General features: G+C 38.3%; 1 protein-coding gene across 5 annotated transcripts in view; it reads left to right on the top strand.

Annotated features, from left to right (window-relative positions):
* The window catches only part of arhgap42b (Rho GTPase activating protein 42b), a 148,874-nt gene that overhangs the window by 88,744 nt on the left and 32,778 nt on the right, over positions 1–27,352 (top strand). For all 5 annotated transcript variants that reach the window (XM_055173707.2, XM_055173706.2, XM_055173705.2 and 2 more), the window contains exons 5-6: positions 24,233–24,334; positions 26,190–26,300. In XM_055173707.2, the coding sequence (XP_055029682.2) occupies positions 24,233–24,334; positions 26,190–26,300 (213 nt within the window). The remainder of the gene's footprint in view (positions 1–24,232; positions 24,335–26,189; positions 26,301–27,352) is intronic.

The following is a 27,352-nucleotide window of genomic DNA, read 5'->3' as shown; positions in this document are numbered from 1 at the left end:
GCGTGTGTTTTGTTCTCAGTTTTCATAGCGTTTGATTTTATTAATGATTTTGAGTTAATTTACTTTTTGCCGCCTTCTGCAAATGTCATGAATCTACCCCAGGACAGAAGTTAATGATCTCGGCCATGCAGTCGCAGCGAGACTGACTTACTGTGCAATACTCCGTCAGCCAGACCTCGTAAAACTCACAACACCCCCGAGCTGGACCCCAAACTTTCAACATATGCTGATACGTTTATTACTGTGTTATCAGGACCGTAATGTATTATCTAGATCATCGAACCAGAGACGCCAAGCACTCTTTACCATGGTCGTAAAATAGGTTTGCATAGTTTATGGATAGTAAAAATGGCACTAGAGAAAGTTAGCTGAAGTTATGACATCATTCTTGCTTACTGAGAAAGAGATAATAATGATTGATGCTGGCCAGCGGCTGTCTGACGTACAGACGCCTGGAGATAAGAGGAAAGTGTGAAAGCGCACCTGGTCTGAAGAGGGATGGAGCAGATGAAAGAGAGCAGGAGGTGGATGAACATCTGCCCTGACTGGGACTTTGCTAATGAAACATGCGGTTATGAGACGCGCTAAGTGGTTAGCCAGACAGTTTTGCCTCAGAATAAACCTATTAATAACCTTAAATCTGTTATTAAAGCGGATACTGCTTTTAACTGGTTATCAATTTATGTACAATAATTGTGACCCAGTCTCTGTAAACTCAAGTCTTATTTTGTGACTTCCGGTTTTTAAAGAGCACCTATTGTCCGATTCATGTTTTTAAAATTTCCTATGGTGTGTATTAGTACATGTTAATGATATGCAAAAGGTACAATCCCCAAAGTAAACGATGACGCGAGTTATCATCTCAAACGTAAATCTTTTTTCTTTCCGCTTCGGACTCCCAGCTTATAAGTTAACTCCTGTTAGCATTGCATTGTGCACGAATCTTTCAAACATGGTAAGAAGCGTCACATTTCCGGTTGACGTCTGAGGTCTTCAGGCAAATCACAACATACAGATTAGCTGACCAATCAGGGACACAGAGATTTTCAAATCTGTGCGTTTCAGGAAGAGAGTGAAATCTGGAGCTACAAAAATGTACGATATGTGGCAAATAATGTTTTTTTACCATAAACCACGTAAACACATTGTATTATACCAAAATACATAAAATAACCTTGTTTTTAGCAATGAAATAGGTGCTCTTTAAACTGACTTTTGTGTATTTTTTAACTTACAGATAACATAATTTAAAAATATATTTATTATTTAAAAGTATATGTGTCATGTTGTTGAATGTTATACTGATTTTCCAATTTATGATTTATACTTTTACAATTTTATTTTTTATTAATTTATACTTTTAGTTTAAAAAAATATTTTAAATCTATGCGTTTTTCACTATACACTGTTAAAAGTTGGATTCTACTTAAAAAAAAAAATGTCAGTTTTTGGATCTATAATTCTGATTTAAGTTTGATCAACTTAAAAAATACTTCAATTGGCAACACCTAAAACATTTAAGCTTTATAAACTTTTTTTTTACTTAAAGTAAGAAAATTTAAGCAGTTTTTGCCGTTACCAATTGAAGTAGCCTAACTTTTTAAGTTGATCCAAATTAAATTCAACGTTAAAATCCACCTTTTACAATAGACTTTTTACATCACTTTTCTATTACAACAATTTTGAGGTTTGACACACAGATTAGAGCTGAAGATCTTTGCCCGAACCCGACAGAACCCGTCGGGACCCGAAGTGCTCGGGCGGGTTCGGGCTTCATTTCTAACATTTTACACGCGCGCGGGCCGGGCTCGGGCTTGCGCTCCGGCTTTGTGAGGTAAATTGAGCGGTCAAGTTCAATGCTGCTGGATCAGTAGCGCAGGACCGCGCTGAATTCATTTACAGTGGATTTAATGATTTTCCTCATCAAAAACATGTAGCCTAATCTTTGTGAGTAGGTTTTTCAATGTATAACTAAATATGAATCGAGTCTTCAATACATAATTTAGACAGAGGATATTAATGTTGGCAGTAATGGAGAGAAGTGCCGACGCAAATCCCGCGGAGCCTTTCTCTTAATTTCGTTATTGCCAAATACCCGTCTTAATTCAGAATGTATTATCTGTATATGTATATTTAATTCGTTAAGAAATAATAATTTTATTGGCATATTTATAGTATATTGCATAAGCCTATTTAGAATGAGATGTTACAATGTTACAGATGACTTATTTTATTTCTTTGTTTCAACTTCCAAGTGGCGTGTAGATTATTAGTCATGAATAAATAATGTTAAAACCTGTGTAAATTTCTCATTCTTGACAAAAGCTGTGTGTGCGCACATTTAAATAATGTCGGGCTGTAAACGGGTTCGGGCTTTTAAAAAGCTGTCAATCTAAATGTACGTTCGGGTTCGGGCTGCATTCTGTCGGGCTCCAGACATTTCGGGCCTAACTTTTAAGGCCCGATTACAGCTCTAACACAGATAACACAGAGTGAAGCTTTTATTTCAAATAAAGATTAAAAGCGTGATCGTGATCACATTTTTTAAACTTTAGTTGGTGTGTTGTTAGAGCATAAGTAATAGGGCTTATTCGCAAACACCGGAAGTAGCTAACCGTGGCCATATTGTTGACATGACATCTGTCCTGCTCCTAGCCGCACGTAGATTTGAGTCGAGGGGAGCAGTAGCCTAAATGGCTTCATCTCGTCGGTATTTAGAGAAGATGAGCTTGATTATTGTGGAACCATATCAAATAGACCCAATAGCCTTAAGTAAAGATCCGTCCTTATTGCCAGCCGTAACTTATCCGGATATTTATAACTATATCGTTCATACAGTATCCGCATACTACATACAAGCACTGATGAGCCGTTCACATTATAACGATAACTATAACGATAACTATATTATCGTCCACATCACCAAACAATACGTTTATGCTAATTCGCTCACGGCACTCGCGCAAATCACTTGCCTTTAATGTTGCTTGTAATAAAAACCTTTGCAGATGTCCTCAACACGCTGCGTTTCGAGTAACTCTAAACAGTGAATTCATCAGGTGGGAAAAATCGCTCAGAAAGTGATCCCAATGATGTCGTTCATTGTATCTGTATCGTTATAGTTTTGGTGTGAGCTCCGCTATTCTGTTTAACATAAAACGATTTTCAAAACTATATTTTTTATAGTTATCGTTATAATGTGAACGGCCCTTATTCCCTACCTAGTATCAATGCCAGACCTATTATTATGTTCGTTATTAATACTAATTTAATAACAGTCTCAATTTATGGCAGCTTATTTGAAAGAGCAGTTTCAGCCACTGCTTACAGCTAACCATATGTGATCAAATTATGGGGACAGACTTTGCTGTGAGCATATATCCCTAACGTTACCTGGGGTAAAATGATGGGGACAGACTTTGCTGTTGGGAGTCTTTCCTCCGCTGGTTCAACTCCTCTGTCTCCTTCCTTTCATGTTTTCTGACAGTCGGTACCGCATAAAAACTAATTCTGGGGTTCTTTTTGCTGTTGTTAGAACATCCGTGTATTACACCACACACCATCACGCGGTTTTAAAAAAATTACACCGATAATACCATGCATAATACCCACGCTGCCTCGCTTGTCAATTGACAGACTGACAGTTTTATGTCAACAATATTGATAACATTGATGACATAGATCGAATAACCCCTATACCTGCAAAATGATAAAGCTCAAAGTAGAGGTCTTCACGGGTCCACAAGGTCCGAACCGAGACCTGATCGGGTTCGGGTCTAAAAGTTTCACATGTGCCTCGGACACAGGTCGGGTACAATAATAGCGGCATCGAGTCCCGGGTATTTTAAAATGAAGGTGTTTTTGCTGAACGGACCCTAGAAGACCTGAACTCTCTTGTGTGTGTGCGTCAATGTCCTTTTCAAACCTGTCATCTGTTTGACAAGAGCGCTTGTGACATTGTGTGGCTGGCAGTAGGTTAATTTTCGTTGAGACAGACATGCCAGTCAATTTTAAATGTACATTTTAGCGGTTACCTTGGTGTCGTCATCAGATAACAAATGAAAATAAATGGAGCAGCTCGCCAAATAGTTTATTTCTGTCTGACTGCTGCGTGTGGGTCTGCAGAATGCACACACGTCAGTGGCGTTTACATTCGGGTCAAGTCGGGTTAAAAAACATTGCGACTAGTTTAGGTCGGACTCTGGTCTAATTTTCTTGGGTTTGTCTTGGGTCGGGTCTTTCTTGGATACAAGAAACAAATTATTTATCCACGTCGGGTTCGGGTATTTCTTTGGACCCGAAAACCTCTAGCTTAAAGTTCAATGCCAAGCGATATATTTTCTTTAACAGAATTTGCTTTTCAAGGACTACTGAGACTGTCCGGTTTTGACTACAGCCTTCTACTTCCTGATTGAATGACATCAATATAAGTTTTATAATAAGTTTTTGACTAAAGTCCGTCCACAGGAATACGTCAGTCGCCAGCTAAGCTCAAACGGCTCTGCTAAGCTAAGCTGCTGTCGAATCACAACACACTAAACAAACTACACAGTCAGAACTCGATAAGTATTTCTGAAGGATGGACTTCATGGAACAAGGAAGACATCAGCCGGTTTTAAGCATAGTGAAAACAGCAGTATACATTAAATAAATTGTGTGAAAAATACGTTTTTTACACACAAAACATGAACACATGTTATATTCCGCACCGTAAACACAATCAAAGCTTCGAAAACACAAGAAAAACGGGAACTTCACAGTACTGTTTGCATCCTTAACCACTCACTCCTTAACAGAACCTCACACCTTTAACCTCAGCAGTCTTCTCACTTCCCTATACAGACACATACAGTAAACGTACTGTATCTGATGACTGACCACAGAGTTTAGTGTAACATTTTGCAGTCAGTGAAATAAGTCAGTTTTAAATGGTTTGGTCACTTTCCCGACCACCTATTTATCATGAACAAGAATTGCAGTTTATGTGCAAAATAGTCTGCACTGTAAACCCGAACAGTACAATGTACTCATTTAAAATGAGTAAACTGTACTCAAACCAGTGAAAAAAGTTTAACTTAAAAGTTCAGTGATTTCACCGCTTTGACTTCCAGAAACTCAAATAAAATAAATCACAGAACTTAGCTAACTCAAAACTTTATTTATAACCTCCAAACGGAGTCATTTCAATACAACAACCTTATTGAAACAAATAGGGTTGTGAGGTTTATGGCATTCAGTTTGCCAGTTAAGCTAAGAAAGCTGGCACTGCAAATGTATTTAAATTTAAAGTTAAATCAACACGATTGGTTGAGAAGGATTCCAGTTCCCAGCATGCTTTGCATGAGCCTGCATTACAAGAGCATTGTTTTAAATTAAGTGATATTTTATGTGGTTTTCATTAAAGAGAAAGACTCAATGGTGTTGAACATTCATTTATGTTGGAGATTTAGAAAAGTTTGCTATTTTTTTGTTTTGTGGTTCACATTGTTTAGAATTGTAGTGCCATGTGCTTAGGCTGTATAGGTCGAATATGTGTTGCTTTATCATATAAACAATAACTGTGTGTAGTCAATGCCAGCACTAAGCCTCAGTTTTTTCACTCTTATATACACATCAGTCACATTGTCTGTTTCTGTGACGGTAAACACTACTTAAAGGTAGGGTAACAGATTTGATCTTGAAACATTTTTAGTTATGCTGGTTAAAAGTCTCCTCACATCCTGATAGCAATCACTGTGTTAAGTTGTTTAAATGTATTTGTAGAAATTGATGTCATCTGTGAAAGGTGTAGGACCAAAAAAATGTTCAACCAATCATAGATGTCGGTCCGAACGGACGTTTCCTTTTTTGTCCCTCATACTTAAGCGTAATTTGAATGCCCACGCAGACACCATACGTCATCGGCGCGTTCACGTGCGCTCACCTCCTGTCTGTAAACAGGGAGAACAGCAAACTTTTCTGCTGAATTGACAACCTGCACAGGAGCCACAAAACTAAAGACATCTTTTATAACAACAACAGCAAAAACTGCCTGGATAGAGCAAAAACCCAAATTAACATTGGTAACTTTACTGCTTTACCACGAGATGAAACGGCTGCAGGAGGCAAAGGGTCTGAAAGGGTCGTTGCACAGTTTATTTTGGTACGGTAGGTACGCAATATGTTTGTATTGAGATGGATTCAGATATTCTACTTTGATGAAACATTGTGTTGCTTATGAAATTTGTGTTCGTTTACGGATTAGCGTAACAATATAGTTACTACGTCTACACAGCCGAACGTGTGCTTAAACTAATTCTGATGTAAACCAGTTGTTTATGTTGGTTATTTTGGAAGTGTTATTCGCTTTGTACTGCAAAGTTTTCTCACTGGTGAATGAGACATGAGATGTGACTGTCTGATCTGTGCATGTTCATGTGCTTTGAAAGAGGCGTGACTTTGGATGGCGATTTGACTTGAGGGTGGGATCGGGATTTCATTGCTAGGCGGCTACCGTTAGCATTTTTCAAAATGTGTTACCCTACCTTTAACCCTAATAAGTCCCTTGGGGTCAATCTTACCCCCAAGCCACTTTTCTTTAGTTAAAAGACATGGTTCCCTTCATCACAGTGGAATAAGATTTTGTGACTTTTCCAGATTTTCTGTCAAGATTCATATAAAAAAACTGGGCTTGATTCGGTCGTTCTAAAGAGGTGTAAAAAGATTCACCAAAAGAGGCCCTTTGGGGGTAAAAATTACCCCAGTTGAAATGAACGGGAAATGCAAAAACAAATACTTTTTTTCTTGTTATTCATCAAATAAAATCAATGCATCCAGAATAAATCTGAAAATTTTGACACAGAAAGGTTAAGCCTGGTACTAGAGCACAAATGCAATATAGAAAAGACATGCTCAATCACACACACAAACAGACACACACAAACACACACACACACACCTGTGTGAGCATTTTACATCTTTGTTTTGCATCTGTGGCTGTTTTTTTGCCAAATTCTGTAAAAAATGCTCTCTGTGGCAGTCATACCTGTGTGTGCCCACACACACACAACAAACACACAAACAGATTCTCTCTCACACACACACACACATGCACAAAAACACAGACACACACAAAAAGACAAAGTCACAAACACACAAAGGCATGCACGCGCACACACGCACACACGAACAAACACCCTTACATTTAGTCAAATTTCTGTGGCATTTTGTAAAAACAGACATTTCAAAATGCATCCAAAAACTACAAAACATTATACTATTTTAAATAATATTTATTTTCAATGTCCTTTGTAATGTTTATATAAACATAAATTCACAAAATGTTTCACTAAAGTAGTGATGTTGAGCAGTTGGCCACATCCAGTGAAATGAATGGGTCTCTATGGGCCTCTGCTGGTCAAAATGATTTATTTCCTAAACTGTAACCATAAAACTGTTTTTTTCTAAACACAAAATGGTCAAATTCAACACATAACATCTAAATCAATATCTAAAAACAATTTAAATCAAATTTAGATAGTAATTTATGTAATTTTTTTCATAAAAATTTGATATTTTACAGGCAAGCTAATGGTGTAGTTGAGGAATTGAGTGGTAAACAGGTACAAAGGTACTTTATATCTCCCAAAACACAGCATTAATGTATAGATGGGAAGTAAACAAAAAATATGATATATTATTTGTATCATTAAAAATGTATATATTTTTTGTAATCACCCTTTTAATTTCTGGGGTCATTTTTACCCCCAGGGAAAGTATACAGAAAAATAGGGGGTTATGAGTGTTAAGGTAAACAGTAGTTTTAAGTATGGTCTACTTAAACGTTTATAATTCATTGTATTTAATATTCAAGTTTGATTAATAGAAATGTATCATTGTTATTTACTTAAACATTTTGAATAGGTTTACGTAAATGTTTTTAGGTAATTGGTTTTCACAAAAGTTTTAGTCTTATGCTGCCTATACCAAACACGCAGCATTGCGTTCCTCGCTCTAGATTACTCGCGAGAGTAATTTCGCCTACTATTTGGCTATCTTACCTGCTCGGTTGACCTGGTTTTCAAATGACTTTTTGCATTCTCAGATTCTATCAACAAATTCATGTGTACTGCCCTGCCCACCACGAGGCTATACAACAACAGTTTTTATAACACCGATAACAGAAAATTTAGCTTTTCAACCACACAGGGAGCCGTGATCCGTGACAATTCTCTTTAACTATAGGTTTTAAAATGAATCTAATAATCTTTGTGCTGTCAGAAACATAGGGATGCCTCTTGAATCTGAGGTTTGTTTGTTGAACTCCTCTAGAGTTTTGAAATTGATAATGAAAGGGTTTGTATGCGGGTCATCTGGACAACATTTCAAAAGCCTATGTATCTCTAATGCACTTCCTGTCTAGTGCAGAATGCTGTGCAGTGTGCTTTTCAATCTCAACGGGGGCCGACAGATTCAAGGATTTCTGAAAAGCTGCATCAGAATGTGGGCTGTCAGCGGAGCTTCTCTTCACCAGAAATAGACTCAAAATAAGGGGTGTGAAGTTAACCTTTCCCCTCTTGTGCTTGGCTAGAAACAATAGCTTTTATGTCTTAGTTAGATCAGTCACTGCGGGATGAACAGTCCCCTGGTTTCTGACATACACTTCTGTAAAAATGAGAACTGCAATCCACTGTGGTTTGTTAGCATTCAGTTCTCTGATCCTTGTGTTTGCAATTTGAAAACAGCTTTGTAATTCTGATCAGTTACTCACCTAGATGTACATTTTTCCTTCGAAGTATTAGTTAAACACAAATAACTTTATTCAAAAGTTGTCATGTTACGTTCTTATATGGTGCACATAAATCCATCATTAAAGTAATCCAAATGACTCCAGTGGGTTAATATTTGCTTTCTGTAGTGAAACAATATATTTTATAAAAGATTCATATTTTAAGCCTATTCAGCAATTAATATGTTGTGTATTAAAGGCGTTCTATGCATTTTCTGTGATTTTGTCGAACAGCGACCCCTAGAGTATACTTGACTAACTGTCGTCATTTCCCACTCTAGTACACCTCCGAAGATAATGACTAGGTAATATTTCACAATTTCATACAAATATTAGGCTACTGTGTGATGGTAATAAGATAATAAGAAGTTTATTTCAAGTGTAGAGTGCATATAATAATAAAGTAGCCTACCGTGTTTGCTGGCTTTTGACGTTTTTACATGATTGCTGCTAAATCACAAGTAAACAGTCTATGTGTCTACTTTATAATTTCAATTGTGTTCTTTTATTGTAATGTAAACATTACAAAATGCCATGACAGTTAATTGTGTACGTTGCATTATTTCATAACATTGTTCGTTATAATGTCACTATACATGATTATTGCTATTTATCATAATAGTTTGCAAATGGTGCATGTTTACACTATTTACAACATCTAGGCTTATTTATGTCCTGATAATTATGTGAGATATTGACAACTGTTGTCATGATAATCGCATGACATACTACAAGCAAGCACAACAACATACAACATAGACCGCAAACAAGTTTACAAATAAGAGATTTATTTACTAGTCCATCAACAAGATCGCCAGATCAGCATCCCTCCAGTGCTGTCTTTTAGCTCATGCCAACGAGTAAAAACCTGACAGAGTGGGACTCTTGTCCGGTTCCTAACACGGTCAGATTCTCTTTTCCTTTTCCTACTCTCTTCCGAACGCGCTTTCTTAACTTTTAAATCGTTAAGCCTCACGTCTCAAATTTGCGCGTGCAGTTGTTGTTATAGGCTTGATCGACTTCATGCAGCGCTGCAAGAACCGACAGTTGGATGACGTAAAAGTGCCGTCTCAGATCATTCTCACGGTACTTTGACATCATCCGGCGGTCAAAACGAAGTCGAACAAGCCTAACGTGTGTGACGTCGTTGCCGTTAAGCAAGTCGTGATTCTCGCGAGATTTGTCAGGGGCGGTTCTCTCAAGCTTGCATTGCTGGTTTTGCTAGCGGCGTCCTCCCCGAGCTTCAACAGGAGGATGATTCGCCCTACTATGACTTTGTTTACCACCGAAATAACTGCATAGTGTGTCTTTAATACAAACTAGCACTGTAAATTAAAATGTAAATTAAAATATGGAGCCTTGTCCTGTGGTTCTAGCATCTTATATTATTCGCTTGTGTTCAACTAAAGTCATAAAAATCAAATTTTACATTTCACCTGCTGCCAGTAGAGGCGCTATTTTATTAAAAGCTTCTGTGGGTCGTATTTGGGGGAACGGACAGACGACCTACAGTCGTAGGTTGGTTTCTATCTATACAGTAAGTGCTTTGGCTAAATATTTTTTTGTTTACTATACTGTTCTTCAGTCTGTTAATTATAAACTGAATGTCAAGTCCTTTATAAAAGTTTTGTTTGTGTTTGTCTTCTTCTCATCACCACGTTCTTCCTCTTCCTGAGAGAAGAAAGTGCCTGGAGTATATAGGCATCAAAATAGCTTATCAAGATGAGGTGTTATCGTTTAATTACCATCACTGGACTGTGTCCAATTAACCGTGCGACAGTCTAAAAAAGCGCTGTTGCTTTCCAAAACACACAGAGCTTCAGATGTTCCCAGCCCACTGCTCAGGCTCTTGTAACGTCCTACCAGTTCTTATTTGGTAACCGAGGAGTGATTAGTTTTTAATGAGTGTAATTGAAGTGTTATCTGAAGATGCTGAGGATGTCACAGCTCATCATGAACCTCAGCTCTCCAGAGTAAAGAGTCTCATTTATTCATTCTCTCTCTCTCTCACGTCTACCAGCAGTCTCCTCTCTTCTCATTGTTTCTCTTATTCTTTTATTTTCTCTTTTCCTCTGTTCTCTTCTTTTCTCGCCTCATCTTGTTGACAACATAGCGATTTTTCCTTTACTTTTTTCATCTCCTCTCCCCTCTCACTTCTCTCCTGATCTCATTGTTTTTCTCCTTTCATCCTCTGTTCTTTTGTTTCATCCTATCCTTTCTACTCATCCCTTCTTACCTCATCTTGTTGTTTTGCTTCTTTCATCTATTCTGTTTTAAACTGAAAAAATAATTCATTAAGTTTACAATTTTTTTTAAAGGATAATTCCGGTATTTAACACTTTGAGTCTCGTTTCTGGTTTGCTTTGGATGAACTACAGTGATGGACACTGAATTTTTGACAATGGGTCGTATCTTTTCGACTCATTTAGACGCGTCTCTTGACTGCTTCAGAATGGAAGTCAATGGCCATGCACAAACATGTCATTAAAACAACACTTAACGTTCATTTTTAAAACTGTGCTACTCACCGAGTGGTTTGTGGTGTTCGTTGATGATTAAAAACAAATATATCGGCGCAATGTATGATTTCAATCCGTGTTATTTGCTATATTGGAACTATTTTTTCAGATACCTCACAACCGCGTATATACAGTACTTCCGCTCTATATTTGAAGCACACTCCCAACCACTTGATGGCGACAACCAATTTGCCGTACAAGGACGCTGAATGGAACTCGATGTCTGGCGTGTAGACAGTCACAATCGAGCTCAACTTCAAACCTAAGGCTGGTCACTGGCTCAAATATGGGAAAATTTTCTTGTGAGAGAACCCGAGCAAAAAAACTACAACCACATGTAAAAAGAACCCTTTTACGTTTCCAGCGGCGGAGTGATATATCAGCGAGCAATGAGTCTTCCAAGAGAAGTCAATGGAATTTTACAAAATGCCAAATAAAACACGACAGAAACTGTATTTCGCTACACAACTTGTTTTTAATCATCAACAAACACCACAAACCACTCGGTGAGTAGCACAGTTTTGAAAAAGAACGTTAAGTGTTGTTTTAATGACATGTTTGTGCATGGTCATTGACTTCTATTCTGAAGCAGTCAAGAGACGCTTCTAAACTAGTGCTGTGTTCAAAATATCTTTACAACGATACATCGTCATGGATGCCTGACGATGCGCGCATCGATACAGCACCTTCCGTATCGATTTGGATGCAGTTTTGAAAGTAACGTGACGAATCGCTGTTGATAAGTGATGCATATGGAAAGGACGCATGTGTCCCGTGGAGTACGTAGAGTTAAAGGTAGCGGGGTATACTTTCACTTTGTGTGTGTCTCGCTGGCGAACGTGTCTGCATAGCGAGCCGCATACCAGAGTCCTGCACGGGTCCATTTTTGGAGACCCGTGTCCGTCCGTACCCGCAAAGTTCAGCACCAGATCCGACCCGTCACCCGTGATAATATCAAAATTAAATCCGCACCCGCCCGGACCCGTTAATATTTGGCCCGTTACCCGACCTGTACCCGCATAAATCACACACGCTAAAATCATTCCAATTAAAGTGCTTTATTTTTTATCTCGTAAGTTACCTCTCTCAACATCACAACAGCGTCATGAATAGGCTAATGAAACAGGCTAATGAAACAGGCTAAAGTGCGCTCTGTTTTGTACCATTTAAGTAGCCTATCGGCATAAATGGAACCTGATAACTATACAGAAATAGACATATTAATAAAAAAACAAGAAAAAGAACAACCTACCTACACAACCCCTGCTGTGCTCCTAAGTCTCGTCTCGAAATGCTTTCTAAGAGAAGACGTTCAGCTTCCGGCTATCAACAGCAAAACTTTATGCCAGAGTCCTGCAACGCTTGCTCCAACTAGGCTACGAGAAGAATCAACAAAGTGGTCGCGCACTGTTGTAGTGGTGGTGACATGATGGGTCAAATGTCATATGTTCCGCGTGTAATGGTAATTAAGCCGGCGTTCAGCGTTTTTTCCGCGCTCGGCGCTGAGCGTCGAGAGTTGAAAGAGGTTAAAGTTTGGGTGAAATGCTCCGCTCGTCAATGTCAGTTGTCAGTTGTCACACGGCCGTCCAATCACAGTGGAGGAAGGGCGGGACAAGTATCACAACAACCAACCGGCTCACAGCTTAAGTATCACAGCTAAAAAGCGCTTGGCTGAAAAAACAGCCGTGTTTCAAAGTTTGGTGTGCACATCCTGATGGTGCGTTTACACCAACCGCGGTAGAGGCGGGAAGCGCGAGTGATTTCAATGTTAAGTCAATGTGCAGACGCGTTGACGCGCGTCAGGAGGTCCCGCGGCGCGGAAGAGGCGTTCGGCGCGGAGCGGAAGACGCGTTTCCGCCTCATTCGCGCGTGAAGCTCGCGCGAAAGGCGCGAATTGAGCGTTGTGCGCGGTACGCGCGAATGGTGCTTTTGTGCATTTTGCGGTTCACGCGAATTTGCGGCTGACGCCCGAGTTGAAAAATTTGAACTTTGGCGGAATTTCTCGCCGCGTTAACCAATCAGGAGCCTGCCTGCTGCTGCGGTGGCAGCCCCGCCCGGAGTCACTCACTCAAGCAGTCACTCGGAGCTATATGACACATGTTGTTAGTTCTATTAGGAGACAGGAATAAAAAGGACCTCGCTTGGAAGAGTGTCAGTAAGGACTTTGGGCAACCTGGTAAGTTGTAATACACACTTCACTTTTGAGTCACGTGACGTTTATCGACTCGCGCCGTTTATTTTCCCCCTATAGTAAGGTTACCCAATACAAACTGGTAACTCTCTTGATAAATGCACAATCAACATCAGTCATCTTGCAAACAGACACTCGCACAACAGTTGCCCCTCCCACAAGAAGCGGATTTTGCCTCGGACGCGCTTCAAATGCTTGCTTTCTCCGCGCGTCTACTCCGCTCTACACGGGCAAATGCATTCAAAGTGTTCACACGGCAAACTAGGCGCGGTACACGCGATTTTGACGCCCAAAACGCGTTTGGTGAAAACTCTGCATTAGACATACAAATTTTGCACATATTTTCATTTGCATCACTACCCGCACACGCGGAGTTAATTATCCGCCCGCGGCCCCGCCCGTGAATTTTAGGAATGTCACTATCCACCCGTTGGAGACACTTTTATGCCCCGTTGCAGGACTCTGCCGCATACTCGCTCTCTCTCTCTCTCTCTCTCTCATTCTCTCTCTCTCTCTCTCTCTCTCTCGTGCGTGCGCGTATTTCAAATCGATGAGTTCAGTATGAAAGCGCAGATATCTTAGCCTATACAACTGCAAAGGGCTTTATTAGCCACGCTCTTTTAAAACAGTACTAACGCATTTGAGAAGAAACACGACAAAGATTTGCATGTGAAAAGTGTACGTCTAGAGAAGAGATACAGAGCTACTTCAAACTATAGCTGTCACATTAATAATCTGATTTCTATTAAATAGTATTAACTCTGACTGCATGTTTATAGATATTTTCATAGATATAAAATAATTAAGTGAGAGACAAATATAATGCCTAGAGTAAGGCACTATCTTTATAAAACAGTTAAACTTTTTTTTTTATTAGTTACTCTGGGATTTACGCATTTCTATGTTACCCCAAAAGCTAATAAATGAATGGCAAAAACAGAACTGTTACAACACTGCTTATTCAATGTACAATAAACAAATAATAATAATAATAATAATAGTTACTAAATTCTGAACAAAAAAGGTCATTCAAAATAGTCTTCCATCGGGATATGCATCGTATCGGGAAATTGTTGGCGATACACAGCCCTATTCTAAACGAGTCAAAAAGTCAAGATACGACCCATTGTCAAAATTTCAGTGTCCATCACTGTAGTTTATCCAAAACAAACCAGAAATGAGACTCAAAGTGTTAAATACCGGAATTATCCTTTAAGGTAAGTGGTCGCAGTCCATTTATTTAAGCTACATTTAAACAAAAGATTTTAGTTTTTCTATTTTTATAATGTAGCTTAAATAAATTGATTGCGATCACGTACCTTAAAAAAATTTGTAAATTGAATGAATATTTTTTCTGTGTACTTTCCTCTTTTCTCTCATTCCCTCTCCTCTTTTCTCCATTTTTTTCATCTCCTCTTCCTTCTTTCTTTACACCTCATCTTATTGACTCCCCTCATGTCATCTGCTCTTCTTCTCTCATGTCATCTTTTAGTTTTTCTCCTCTATTCTTGTTTCCCTTTTTCTGTCTTCTCTTCTTTTCTCCACTTTTCTCATCTCCTCTCCTCTTACATCACTTCTTTCCTTTCATCCTCTGTTCTTTTGTTTCCTCCTATCCTTTCGTCTCATCTCTTCTTACCTCATCTTGTTGTTTTGCTCCTTTCATCTCCTCTGTTTTTATTCTCTCTTTTCTCTCCTTTTTTCCACTTTTCTCATCTCGTCTCTCTCCTCTTTTCTTACCTCACTTCTCTCCGTTCATCCTCTGTGTTTTTGTTTCCTCCTATCCTTATTTTTTCTCATCTCTTCTTACCTCATCTTGTTGTTTTGCTTCTTTCATCTCCTCTTTTCTTCTCCCCTCTTTTCTCTCCTCTCCTCTTTTGTCCACTTATCTCATCTCCTCCTTCTCTCTTTACACCTCATCTTATTGTTACTCTTCATGTCCTCTGCTCTTCTCATCTCATCTCATCTCATCTCATCTTTTAGTCTTCTCTTCTTTTCTCCACTTTTCTCATCTCATCTTCTCTTATCTCACTTTTCTTCTCATTGTATCTCTCCCTTCATCTTTTGTGCTTTTGTTTCATCCCATCCTTTCTTCTCATCCCTTCTTACCTCATCTTGTTGTTTTGCTCCTTGATCTCCTCTTGTCGTCTTCCCTCTTTTTTTCCACCTCTTTTCTTATCTCCTCTCCCCCTTACCTGTTCTTGTCCTCTCTCTTCACCTCTTTTTTCCTCTCTTCACATCTTCTCTCTTTTTAGCTCATGTCATTGTGATCTTATATCCTCTCTAACCTTCTCTTCTCCTCTCACTGTGGTAGTAAATGGTAAATCCAGACATTGTTACATCACAGTCCGAAGCAATTGTAAAGGAAGACGGATATTTAGATGTAGCGAATGCTAATGTATTTGCAATGCAGCAAAAGCAAACAGATTTTGAAAGTGCAAGAGATATGGCTGTTTGTGCCGAGATCCTCCGGTGGGGTGGGTTGGGGTGGTGTTAGTTTGTTTCCCCCTGGAGCTCTCAGTAACCGAGGCACTGATGGCTGAGAATCAGTGGCATCAGTCCGTCTGGCCAGGTGGCTCCAGAAGTCTCCAGCATTCTTTGTGTGTTTGTGTTTGTGCATGCACATATGTCTGTCTGCCTGGCTTTATTGTCACTCTGTGGGGGATTTGAAGTCTGTCTGTTATGTAGGGTCCCTTCTGTGGCGCAGTGGTCTTTAACCTGACCAAAATCCCAACTGTCCCCCTGAACAGAGGTTGTGTGAGGTCATTCAGAAGTAGATGGCGGTAAATCGTTGAAAGTCTGAGAAGAAGCCCTGGTGATTACACCGAGACCCTGCTGGGACAACAGAACAGAATCTCACTGGGTGTCTCAGTGCATTATGGGTAGTCCTGTGTGGAATCTTCACCTACCAAAGGATGCACAAATTTACGCAGATTTCAGACGTGCGCTGTTGACTTAATTTGGCACATCCATCTAATATAATATGATAATTTTGATGCTGTGTGTGTCCCCCTAGTGTAGCATGTATATAGCTGTTGTACGGAGTGAGGTAGGCGGTGATTTATATAAGTGACCCATTTATGAAAACCCAGATGAAGTCAGTTTTTCTTTTCATAAAATCATCGTAATGCAAAGAAAGTTCTGTGAAAACATAACCTTCATATATTGAATACTGTCTGAATAAGGTCATGTCAAAGATTAAAATTGATGTGAAATCAATAAATACAATCAAACATTAATGCTCCGAATCTCATCATTAGATAATGAGACTGGATTTTACAGATTTTTGTGATTGGTCATATTAACTCTTTCCTCGCCATTGACGAATAATCTCGTCAATTAAGAGAAAACATTTGCATGAAAAAATAGCCTGACGCTGTCATACTCAATTCTAGTCAGAATTTGAGTCTGATACCGCTCCATTGAGCTATAATTATGAGGCGTGTCTCAACCGAAAAATGCATCTGCACTCAATTGGATAGACCTACGACCAATCAGAGCAACGGAGTGTGTGACGTATGTTGAAATTACGTCTTTTGCAGCCTGACCGAGCTGCTAGTTATTTTGCTACAATGACACTAGCGTTGTGATTATACTAAGTCTGAGTTAGCGAACATACATCAACACCTATTATGTTTACAACATTTAGTTTATATCACAACATGAAGTATTTACTAAGTCATACAGTAAGACTATCTCTTACCATTTGTACATTAGGTTAACTTCATCCACGACGATCCCCATTACATTGAGCATGTCCCTCCACTTATTCAGCAACCACGATTCCGGGCTTCCGAAAAGAAGCTGGCAACGACCGTTAATTATATACATCTCGTTGTGCACGCCGAGTTGCTTTGCCGTGACACTCATTGCAGTTGCTTCTTTAACTTGGTCCTCCATAAGTGCGACCAACTTTTGCCGAATTCCGTAGAAAGGACGGCAAAAACATATTTCCGATCAACAAATGCCTTGATCGCTTTTCTCTGTACCTCTTTTAAAATCAATGCTCTGTCGATATCTTTTAGAACAAACTCAATGTCAGAATCCACACATCTGAATTACAGCAGCAGCCATTTCGTTGCAAATAGATTTAACACACGCGCTCTTTGGTGACGTGGTTGATTACGTTACTGTTGATCATCTGTCCATCATCGTATAAAGCCCGCCCTGACAATTTGATTGGTTCGACCAGCTTTGGGTCTAGCATAGTAGCTCCTCAACGGAGAAACCCTAGACCGACCTTCCCGTCCTCAAAATGTTGTGGGCGGGGCTAAGATCGTCTGGCACCCAGGCTATGAAAAAACGTATTCCTCATGAATTTTTATGGTTATCTGTAATACTGAGAATATCCACCAGATGGCGCACTTACCGAATTTATAAAAACTGAAGCAAAAAATTATTTATTAATTTTACACTAAGTGTATGTTTGTTTGTTTGTTTATTGTTTGTTTGAAAGCAGAGGCTCTGTTCTTTTATTTGATATATTTGTATGCTCATCCGTGGGCCGCTAATTCAAAATGAGTGTTCGGAGTGTCATGTGTGTTGCTTGTGTTTTCAAAATATGTGTGTTGTTGCGTCATGTAAACCATGTGCATCACGTGTTTTGTCAAAATATGTGCCTGCTGCACACACGTCAAAACCGTTTATGATAAAAGAGACGCTCATGTTCACAAATACAAAGACACTTCCTTAACTCTTTCGCCGGCATTGAAGAGATATCTCGTCAATCAAGAGAAAACGCTTCCCTGCCAATGACGAGTATTTCCGTCTTTTCGCAATACCGCTATTATCCACCAGGTGGCGCCCTTCCGCAACTTTTTAAACCCGGAAGTATTGCCCTATGGCAAGCGGCTGCATGTCCGTGTCTGTTTTAAAGATCGCTCTGAATGGGATCTCTATGAAAAGTCCGTCACAAAAATGGAATTATCTTTGCTTTTTGCTCAAAATGTGGTGTTTTTGCAGAAACTTACCCATATTCAAAAGCTGATTACAAAAGAACTATGTTTGAAAGCAGAGGGTCTGTTCTTTCATTTGGTATATTGTATGTTTATATATTTAAAGAAGAACATTTTCTGGAAGGCATTACACTTTTGTGAAAATCATGAAAAACGCTGGCGCTGGCTGGCAACTTTTTTAAAAAACGCTGGCGGCGAAAGAGTTAACAGTAAACTTATGAGATTATGCGAGTATCTGGCAAACGCGAGCGTCTCTTTTATCATAAACCCTTTAGACGCATCTGCAGCAGGCACTTATTTTGACAAGACGCGTGATGCAAACAGGATCCCTCAAGGCGCAGAACACATATTTTGAAAAAAGGAACCACACACATGACGGGCTACATACATGTTGTGACGAACTTTGCATCGAGTGCCCTCGAAAAGTCACCGGTCGCCACTGATTTTTATATATTTTTAGAAGAAAATTTTCCTGGAAGGCATTTTGTGAAACTTTGTGAAAATCACAAAAAAATTCAGGCGGGCAACTTTCAAAAAAAGGCTGGCAGGGAATGAGTTAAATGCTCCTCCTAAAGTTTAGTTTCGAGCCCCATTTAAGACCCTTTCACAGATTTTTCCAAAATGTGTGACTAATTGTTCAACTAAAGAATGGGAACATCTGACATTTATTCCTTGCCCCTTGTGTGTTTGGTTATTACATAAATTGAATTAATTTTATGCTTTCAGCATATACGTGTCTAGTGCTGTATGTTAACATTTAACACTTTAGATTATGTAAATAATTTCTCATAAGTTTTGCCCTAAAACCAGTGCAGAAAATGACAAATGTCTGTGCTAAGTGTCACATATGTTTGTTTATTTTTGAAAGACTTCAATTGTATGTAAATTGTTATAATAAATTATTTTGGTGTCTCTGCTTTGTGAGAGTAATTGTAAAATCCCATTACATTTCAAGCTTTTCTGTTTAATTCGTTTATAGCTTTCTGTCTGTCTCTGTGACTCTGTGTATGAGAGAAAGAGAAAGAGCGTCTATGCGTGTTCATCAGTCAAGAAAATAAAAGAAAAATATAATCGTAACCACAGATGCTCTATATGGTCTCTCTGTCATCCTCCTATATAAAACCGACAAATCAGAGGGGAAATTTATTGCCTGTCAAAACACTATCTAATGTATGTATTCGTTTATTTGTGCGTTTTATTATTTAACTCATATCCCATAACGTCTTTGAGATGTAAACTCAATTTTTTCTAAAAATATCCTTATTCCCAGACTCAGTATAGCAAGCTTGTAAAGAGGCGATGATAAAATTATTGATTTTGGTGAGGACTTTGGCCGTGTTCTTAAGCTCAGTGGATGAAACTCAGATCTGTATCCTCCCTCATTGATGTAATCACTTTAGCGACGTCATGTCAGTAGCACTTTATGAAGTCAAGGGTTAATTCAGGGCCATGGGAATGAAAATACACACAAGCTCGGGTTTCACTGGTCATTTCCTTTCAGCTTTGCATGACTGTCCTTGACTTTGGATGTTACAGATGTGTTTAGAAGAGCATCTAGCTGTTTCTGCCACATGCAGTAGCTACTGTTTACTGTACAATACTACATAAAAAATGTGTTGTATTCAACAAAAGTGTATGCTGTTTATTGTTTTTTAATTCTTTATAGCATTAGAGCAAATTTAGTGTAACACACTATTTGTGCAATGGTACTGTATATTGGTAGCACTTTACATTAAAGGAACAGTATGTAAGAAATGTATATCAATGAATCATAAAATGGCCCTGATCTGTCACTAGACATTAAGAAATAATTTTCATTTCAAATACTTATATCACTGACAACAGTGGTCTGGCCAGGATATTGTCATTTAAAAAGTGGAGTTGCAGCCCTCAACTGATGTTTATGTTGTCATGTTGTGTATTGACCACCAGTTGTGTGATTGCAGTACCAGTTTTGACCACAATCCTACATACTGTTCCTTTAAGGTTGTATTTGTTAACATTAGTAATTGCCTTAGCTAACATCAACTAACAATGGCCAATTTTTTCAGCATTAATTAATATAACTTTATACAATACAGTTGTTCGTTGTTACAACTTTTGACTTTAAAGATGTATTAGTAAATACTAAAATTAACATGAACTAAGATTAATAAATGCTGTAGAACTTAGGGATGCACCGAATATTCGGCCACCAAATATTTTCGGGCGAGAATGGCCCAAAAGAACATTTTCGGTTTTCGGCCTAAAGACTTTTATCACTGAAACAATACGGCCGAAATGTTGTGATGACGCAAACAGAAACCGCGACCTGCACGTGCTTATCTGAAGCAACATGTATGCGGTGTGAATGCATTTAACCGCAAAAAGGCGCTAAAGAGAGCAGTTGTCTGTACGCACAGAGGCACATGCGTCCGGTCCAGACGTGATCATCACAGTGATTACGCACTTCAAAGATAAGAACTCTTGGTGTGTAAACTTTAGAGAGATTCGCGCAAATGTGTCTCATACTGTCGTCCATTAACATACATTGGCCGAAAAGAAAGCAATGAAAAACAACGTAACGTTTTCATGCTGCGCTGTTTGGGATTTTCCCTCGGTCTCTGTGTGTGCGCGCGTTTAAGTGCCCTCAATAGTGCACACACGAGTGAGACGCAAACAAGCGAAGGTAAAATCTTTCTGTTATTGACAGGGCACATATAAACTAAATTATCTCCAAAGTATTCTTTAATAAAAACATTTGTTTATGTCTTAAGTGTATGTATAGATTACAGTCAGAAACCAGTTTGTGCTTATTTGGTCTTAAAGAGACAGTAAACTCAATTAACCTACTTAAGTCTGTACATACTTTTCCTTGCCACTGTATTGCCATACTGTTTACATGTGTTTGTTTACATAAAAATGAATGTCATTAGCATTTTAGCCGATAGCGATTGCCTTTGTCATCACGTTGTTGTGTTTTTCTGGTGATAACATATAGTTTGAAAGAATAAATCTGACTGTAATTGGTTTCAAAGTGAGGTGAGGAAAGAAAATTAACATAAATGATCCGGCATGTCTACTCTGTTCAAAAACAGATGCAATGAAAAGAGTTATAAAAAGTTATCTAAAACATAACTAAAACATCTAGTGTTTAGATCTGAGGTGTAGCTATTATAAACGTGACACAGGAACACCCGTCTAAATAAACCCTGTGAAGCTGGGATTTACACTGAACAATGATTATTAGCTGTTTAAAATTGAAATGTGTATTTTATAATATTTATTTATGTTTTAATATTTAGAGATAACTTTTTTCTTACATTCCAATTTCATATTAATATTTCATAGTTTTCATCTTAATATTCTTAAAAATCAAAGTTGTGTTCTTAGAAAGGATGTATTTCCATTATTATGCTATTTTATTGTCATATATATATCTGTGGCAATTAACCAACTTATGAAAAGTAGCAATCATGACAGCCCTAACGTCGGTGCATCTCTAGTATTGTTCATCGTTAGTGCATGTTAACTGATGCATTCATGTTAACAAATACAACTTTATCAAATTGGACTGCTTGTTAGTAGTTATCACTTTATACACCCATTAAGACCTACGATTTTCACCTGGTACTGTAGCTGATAAAATCTAACAAAACTTCATAGACTTACAGTGGTTTGCGGAAGGGGGCCTGGGGGTCAGTAAGAAATCACCTATAAGGGCGTACTCACACTATCCAAACCGAACCATCCCTGAGCGCGCTTCACTCCCAAAGCCAGGTTTGACTAGTGTGAACGTGCACCGTGGCCGGATATGGTTTGGTTCATCTCACCCTGAGAAGAGTAGAGGAGCCTGATGTGAGTGCGCCCTAAAATTCTGAACCGTGGCACCTTTAAAATCTCGTTTTATGTTTTTGCACTTTATTTTTAAAGGAGTAGTACAATAGACGAATAGAAAGTGGACTGGAATGATTAAAATCTGGACACAATGCAGGCTACAATCCAACTTTTGTATTCTGCATAAGCACCACAGCTTAACATGTTTAAAGCACATCTAACCATCAAAGCTATGCCTCCAAAAAACCAACAAACTCTCTGTTACCTCAAATGCTCTCAGAGGAGCTCTTGAGATGCAGTAAAGATGTACTGCACTTTGAAATTTACATATGGCCTTTGAATACATATACGATAACTCTAAAATTCACAAATTGTATCGCTGTGTGAACGGCCTCAGGCGGGAACTCTGTGTCTGAATGCAGACAGGTCCATTTGAGGATGCAGTTCTTCTCATCTCATAAAGTTTATCCAGCGTGAAAAAAGTTTCATACCCAGATATGAAGTTGTATATGTATATATATATATATATATATATATATATATATATATATATATATATATATATATATGAAGAGCTGGTTATGATCCTTCTCATGGTGGCGGCCATGTTGACATCACATTATAAGACCAACTGAGTACTTCAGTATTACTATACTTGGAAATAAAGGAATAAATCTCAAGATCATTGTCCAATTGCATTTAATTTTTGATTTTGTGGACCCTCTTGACTAAAATTCTTGAACATCTTAAATTGATATTTATGTCATCGTCTTCTCTGTCAACATAAGGACCAGTGGAGCAAACATCTAATTTATTACAGAAATAGTTCAACTAAAAGTGAAATTTGGTCATCGTTTACAAACCCCTGTAACTCCAAACCTCTTTACTGCTATATTTTCTGTCATAGAAAAGTAGATTTTTAATCTGTTTTGTATTAGCGGTGCCTTAAATCAACATTATAAGTTAGTCCAGTAGTCAATGCAATGTGCTGTGCATATATTTTAAATAGAGTGAGGGATATCATTATGTATGTTTAATATAAAATGATAAGACTACTTTCGTCCCTTTTTACTTTTGGGATTTGTCAGACATGGTCACTAACACCTATCGTTGTATATAAAAGATCTCACTGAAGATTTTATATAGAGGTTGGCAATGACATGAGGGTGAGAACGTGATAATGAAATATTCATTTTTTACCAATCCTTCCCTTTAATGAGGCTAATACAGACCTAGCTTTCTGTCTCCACCTGTCATGCAGTGAAATCTTATTAAAAGTTGACCGTAAGACCTCAGACGAGTTACACTCAAATGGCAGTCAAGGTGACTGTGCGTATTTTCAATATGAGATTTAAAGGAAGTTTTGTGCTTTGCTCTTCTGCAGTACATCTGTACTGAGAACAGGGAGCCATTCATCTTGTGAGCTCATAAGCATGTATGATGAAGTAAAAAAATCATCTTTAAGCTTAGTTTGTGTCAGTTTATTTCCTTCGGGATGACTGTTCACTTATTTGCATGCAATACATCAATTATGGCTTAAACTGTATGTACCTACTTATCTTACTGTGGTACAAGAAGTTTTTCTACTGTGTGATAGTGAGGAAGCATTAGAGTGCCACCTAATGGCCTGGTAGGCACATCGCAGGCATACACTGGCCCTAAAAAATCAAAACAAATGTGTGTGTGTCATTGCATTACATAACAAAATATCAAACCAGGTGACATTTATTGTATACTAAGATAGCACGTGCACACATTGCAGGGTAAACATTACACAAATAAACAATGGAGTCATTGCAGGTGGCTTAGTAAAGTAAAAGGACATCTGGTTCGATATTTAGGTATCTTTGGCTTTTTAATAGGGCCACTGATTATGCATGTCTTATTTTATTATAATAGGTTCAATAATTTTATGTAAAGCTTTGATTGCAGACTTTTTTGCTATTTTAAAAATGCAAAATTTTCTCTATTTTATGTTTTTTGAAAGGAGGGGAAGAAGAAGTTTGACAAGGAGACAGAAAAGTATTACTCCACACTGGAAAAACATCTCAACCTGTCATCCAGGAAAAAAGAAACCGCTCTCCAAGAGGTGAATCATACAGCAAACACTAGATTTATAAGACTAGATTTGCATTTCCTAAAGGAAAATGCCTGCAGGCAGCAAAATGATAGTGTTTAAGGTTTGAACTTTTGTTTAAGGGATGGGCTTTGCCTTTAGATTTGTATAAATGCAATTTTGCACAAAGACTGCATGGAATCAACACATATTCATGGTACGGTGTAATGGAGGCTATTGTTGGTTAAAGACAATAGGAATTCAGTTTGAAGATTATAAAGTCGTTGCTCATGTTGGATGAATATAAACTGAATTTAAAGGGCACCTATTATGCAAAACCCACTTTTACAAGGTGTTTGGACATAAATGTGTAATGGGAGTGTGTGAACACAACCACCCTACAATGAAAAAAAATCCACCCTCGCCTTCTTTTTTAATCCTCATTAAGCAGTTTCATTAGACATGCCGTTTTGATTCTCTTGTTAAAGGAATAGTCTACTCATTTTCAATATTAAAATATGTTATTACCTTAACTAAGAATTGTTGATACATCCCTCTATCATCTGTGTGCGTGCACGTAAGCGCTGGAGCGCGCTGCGACGCTTCGATAGCATTTAGCTTAGCCCCATTCATTCAATGGTACCATTTAGAGATAAAGTTAGAAGTGACCAAACACATCAACGTTTTTCCTATTTAAGACGAGTAGTTATACGAGCAAGTTTGGTGGTACAAAATAAAACGTAGCACTTTTCTAAGCGGATTTAAAAGAGGAATTATATTTTATGGCGTAATAGCACTTTTGGGAGTACTTCGACTCACCTAAAAAATCCACTCCCCTTCTCACTCTCATAATGGAAGAGGGAGGGTGTTACTGCGCCGAGTCGGAGTACTCCCAGGGGTGCTGTTGCGCCATAGAATATAGTTCCTCTTTTAAATCCGCTTAGAAAAGTGCTACGTTTTATTTTGTACCACCAAACTTGCTCGTATAACTACTCGTCTTAAATAGGAAAAACGTTGATGTGTTTGGTCACTTCTAACTTTATCTCTAAATGGTACAATTGAATGAATGGGGCTAAGCTAAATGCTATCGTAGCGTCGCAGCGCGCTCCAGCGCTTACGTGCACACACACAGATGATAGAGGGATGTATCAACAATTCTTAGTCACACTGATTAAGCCCCGCCCACGGCCACTAACTGACAGTCTTGCATTACCAAAGCTTCCACCCCCAGTGAGTTGAACGCTGTCTGCCATATCTCAATATTGAGCTAGTATTGTCTCAGACTGTATTCACGGGAATCAGATGTATTTTTAACCAAACGTGTTCACTTTTTTTAGTAAGGGAGTGAGGAGCTGTAGCTCATTTGCATTTAAAGTTACATGCAAGTTTGGACATGCTATAACATATGATCTGTGGTGTATTTTGAGCTGAAACTTCACATACACATTCTGGGCACAACTGAGACTTATATTACATCTTGTAAAAATAAGCATAGTAGCTGCCCTTTAAATTACAAAAAATTGCATAGTCAAAATGATCGACAAAACCAAATAACAATACAGTTGTGCCCAGCAAAAATTATGGTGGTGTTTTATACAGATTTATAGTATATAGATTTACAGATATACAGTGAAGTTGTAATATCTATAGTACTGTAGGATCTGTAGTAATGTGTGTGTAAGCATGTTAAAGCTTTAGTTTGTGTGTTTTGTCTTGATTCTTCCGAGATCTTCCAGTCTGTTTAGTCCAACACAATTCCCTACACGGAAAATCCGCTTAAACCAAAGGCCAGACATTCTCAGATGTAACCATTAACCAAAATCCTAACACATCCAAATGAGTGTGTAAGCTGTTTCCAGAGTAACAGAGCTCTGTCTTCAATTTGCAGGCTGACGCTCAGATTGATAAGGAACGGCAGCTCTTTTATGATGCCTCACTAGAATACGTCTTCAAAATTCAGGAGGTTCAAGAGAAGAAGAAATTCGAATTTGTTGAGCCGGTAAGATCTTTACAATACATTATATTGCCAGTTTTGAAATATTCACAAAGTAATACTATTTAAACTCTCTTAGTCTTAACCTTATACAGATAGACTCCAACAATGTGTCCCATATACGATTAAGGGTATGTCCTATGATGATTTTATTTAAAGGAGAGGTTTAAAGCTATTTCATGCATTTTGACTTATAAACACTGTTCAATAGTTGGAATCGTCATGCTAAACAGGCAAATTGTCAAAAAAAACAAAAACTGTTGGACATGTGAACGAGTATTTCGGTGGCGAATGCACTTCACCAGGGTTTGTACAAGTTTTAGAAAGATTTGAAAAAGATTAATTCGTAACAATCTGGCTTTATTTCTTTTAAGAGCAATTTCAGTGCAGTAAGTACAGTAGAACTCCTTATATGGGCAATATCAACGCAGGAAGCACAGTGGAAGTCCTTATATGGGCACTTTAATCGGAATAGCGCACACACACACACACTAACCAAGAGCTGACATGAAATTAACGTCACCAGAGAAGTGTGGTGTTGTTGTTTGTGAGGGAAATTTAACTCTTTTCCCGCAAGCATTTTTCATGATTTTCACAAAAGTTTAATGCCTCCCAGAAAATGCTATTCTTTAAATATATAAACATACAATATATTAAATGAAAGAACAGACCCTCTGCTTTCAAAATAAAAAATTCCTCCGACCTTTACCAGTTCTTTTTTTATCACCTCACAAATATGGGTAGGTTTCTTCAAAAACACCAAATTTTGAGCAGAATGCATGACTTCTGAAAGAGATCAGATGCAGATCGATCCTCAAAACTTAGATGGACATAGGCCTACAGCTGTTTGCCCTAGGGCCAGACTTCCTGGTTTTATAAGTTGTGAAAGTGCGCCTGGTGGATAATAGCGGTATTGCGGTGAGACGAGATAACTCGTCAATGGCGGGGAAAGAGTTAAGCTTGTTCAGCTTCCAAAAAAACTCAGCATCATGGAAACAATGGATATAGTTTGTTTATCCGGAGCAGCAGCGGAGTTGTGGGTGTGTGTTTGTGTAAAG

The sequence above is a fragment of the Misgurnus anguillicaudatus genome, chromosome 15 (assembly GCF_027580225.2).
Source record: "Misgurnus anguillicaudatus chromosome 15, ASM2758022v2, whole genome shotgun sequence".
Lineage (NCBI taxonomy): Eukaryota > Metazoa > Chordata > Actinopteri > Cypriniformes > Cobitidae > Misgurnus > Misgurnus anguillicaudatus.
Note: the sequence above shows the minus strand (reverse complement) of the source record. Positions and strands in the feature narration are given on the sequence as shown.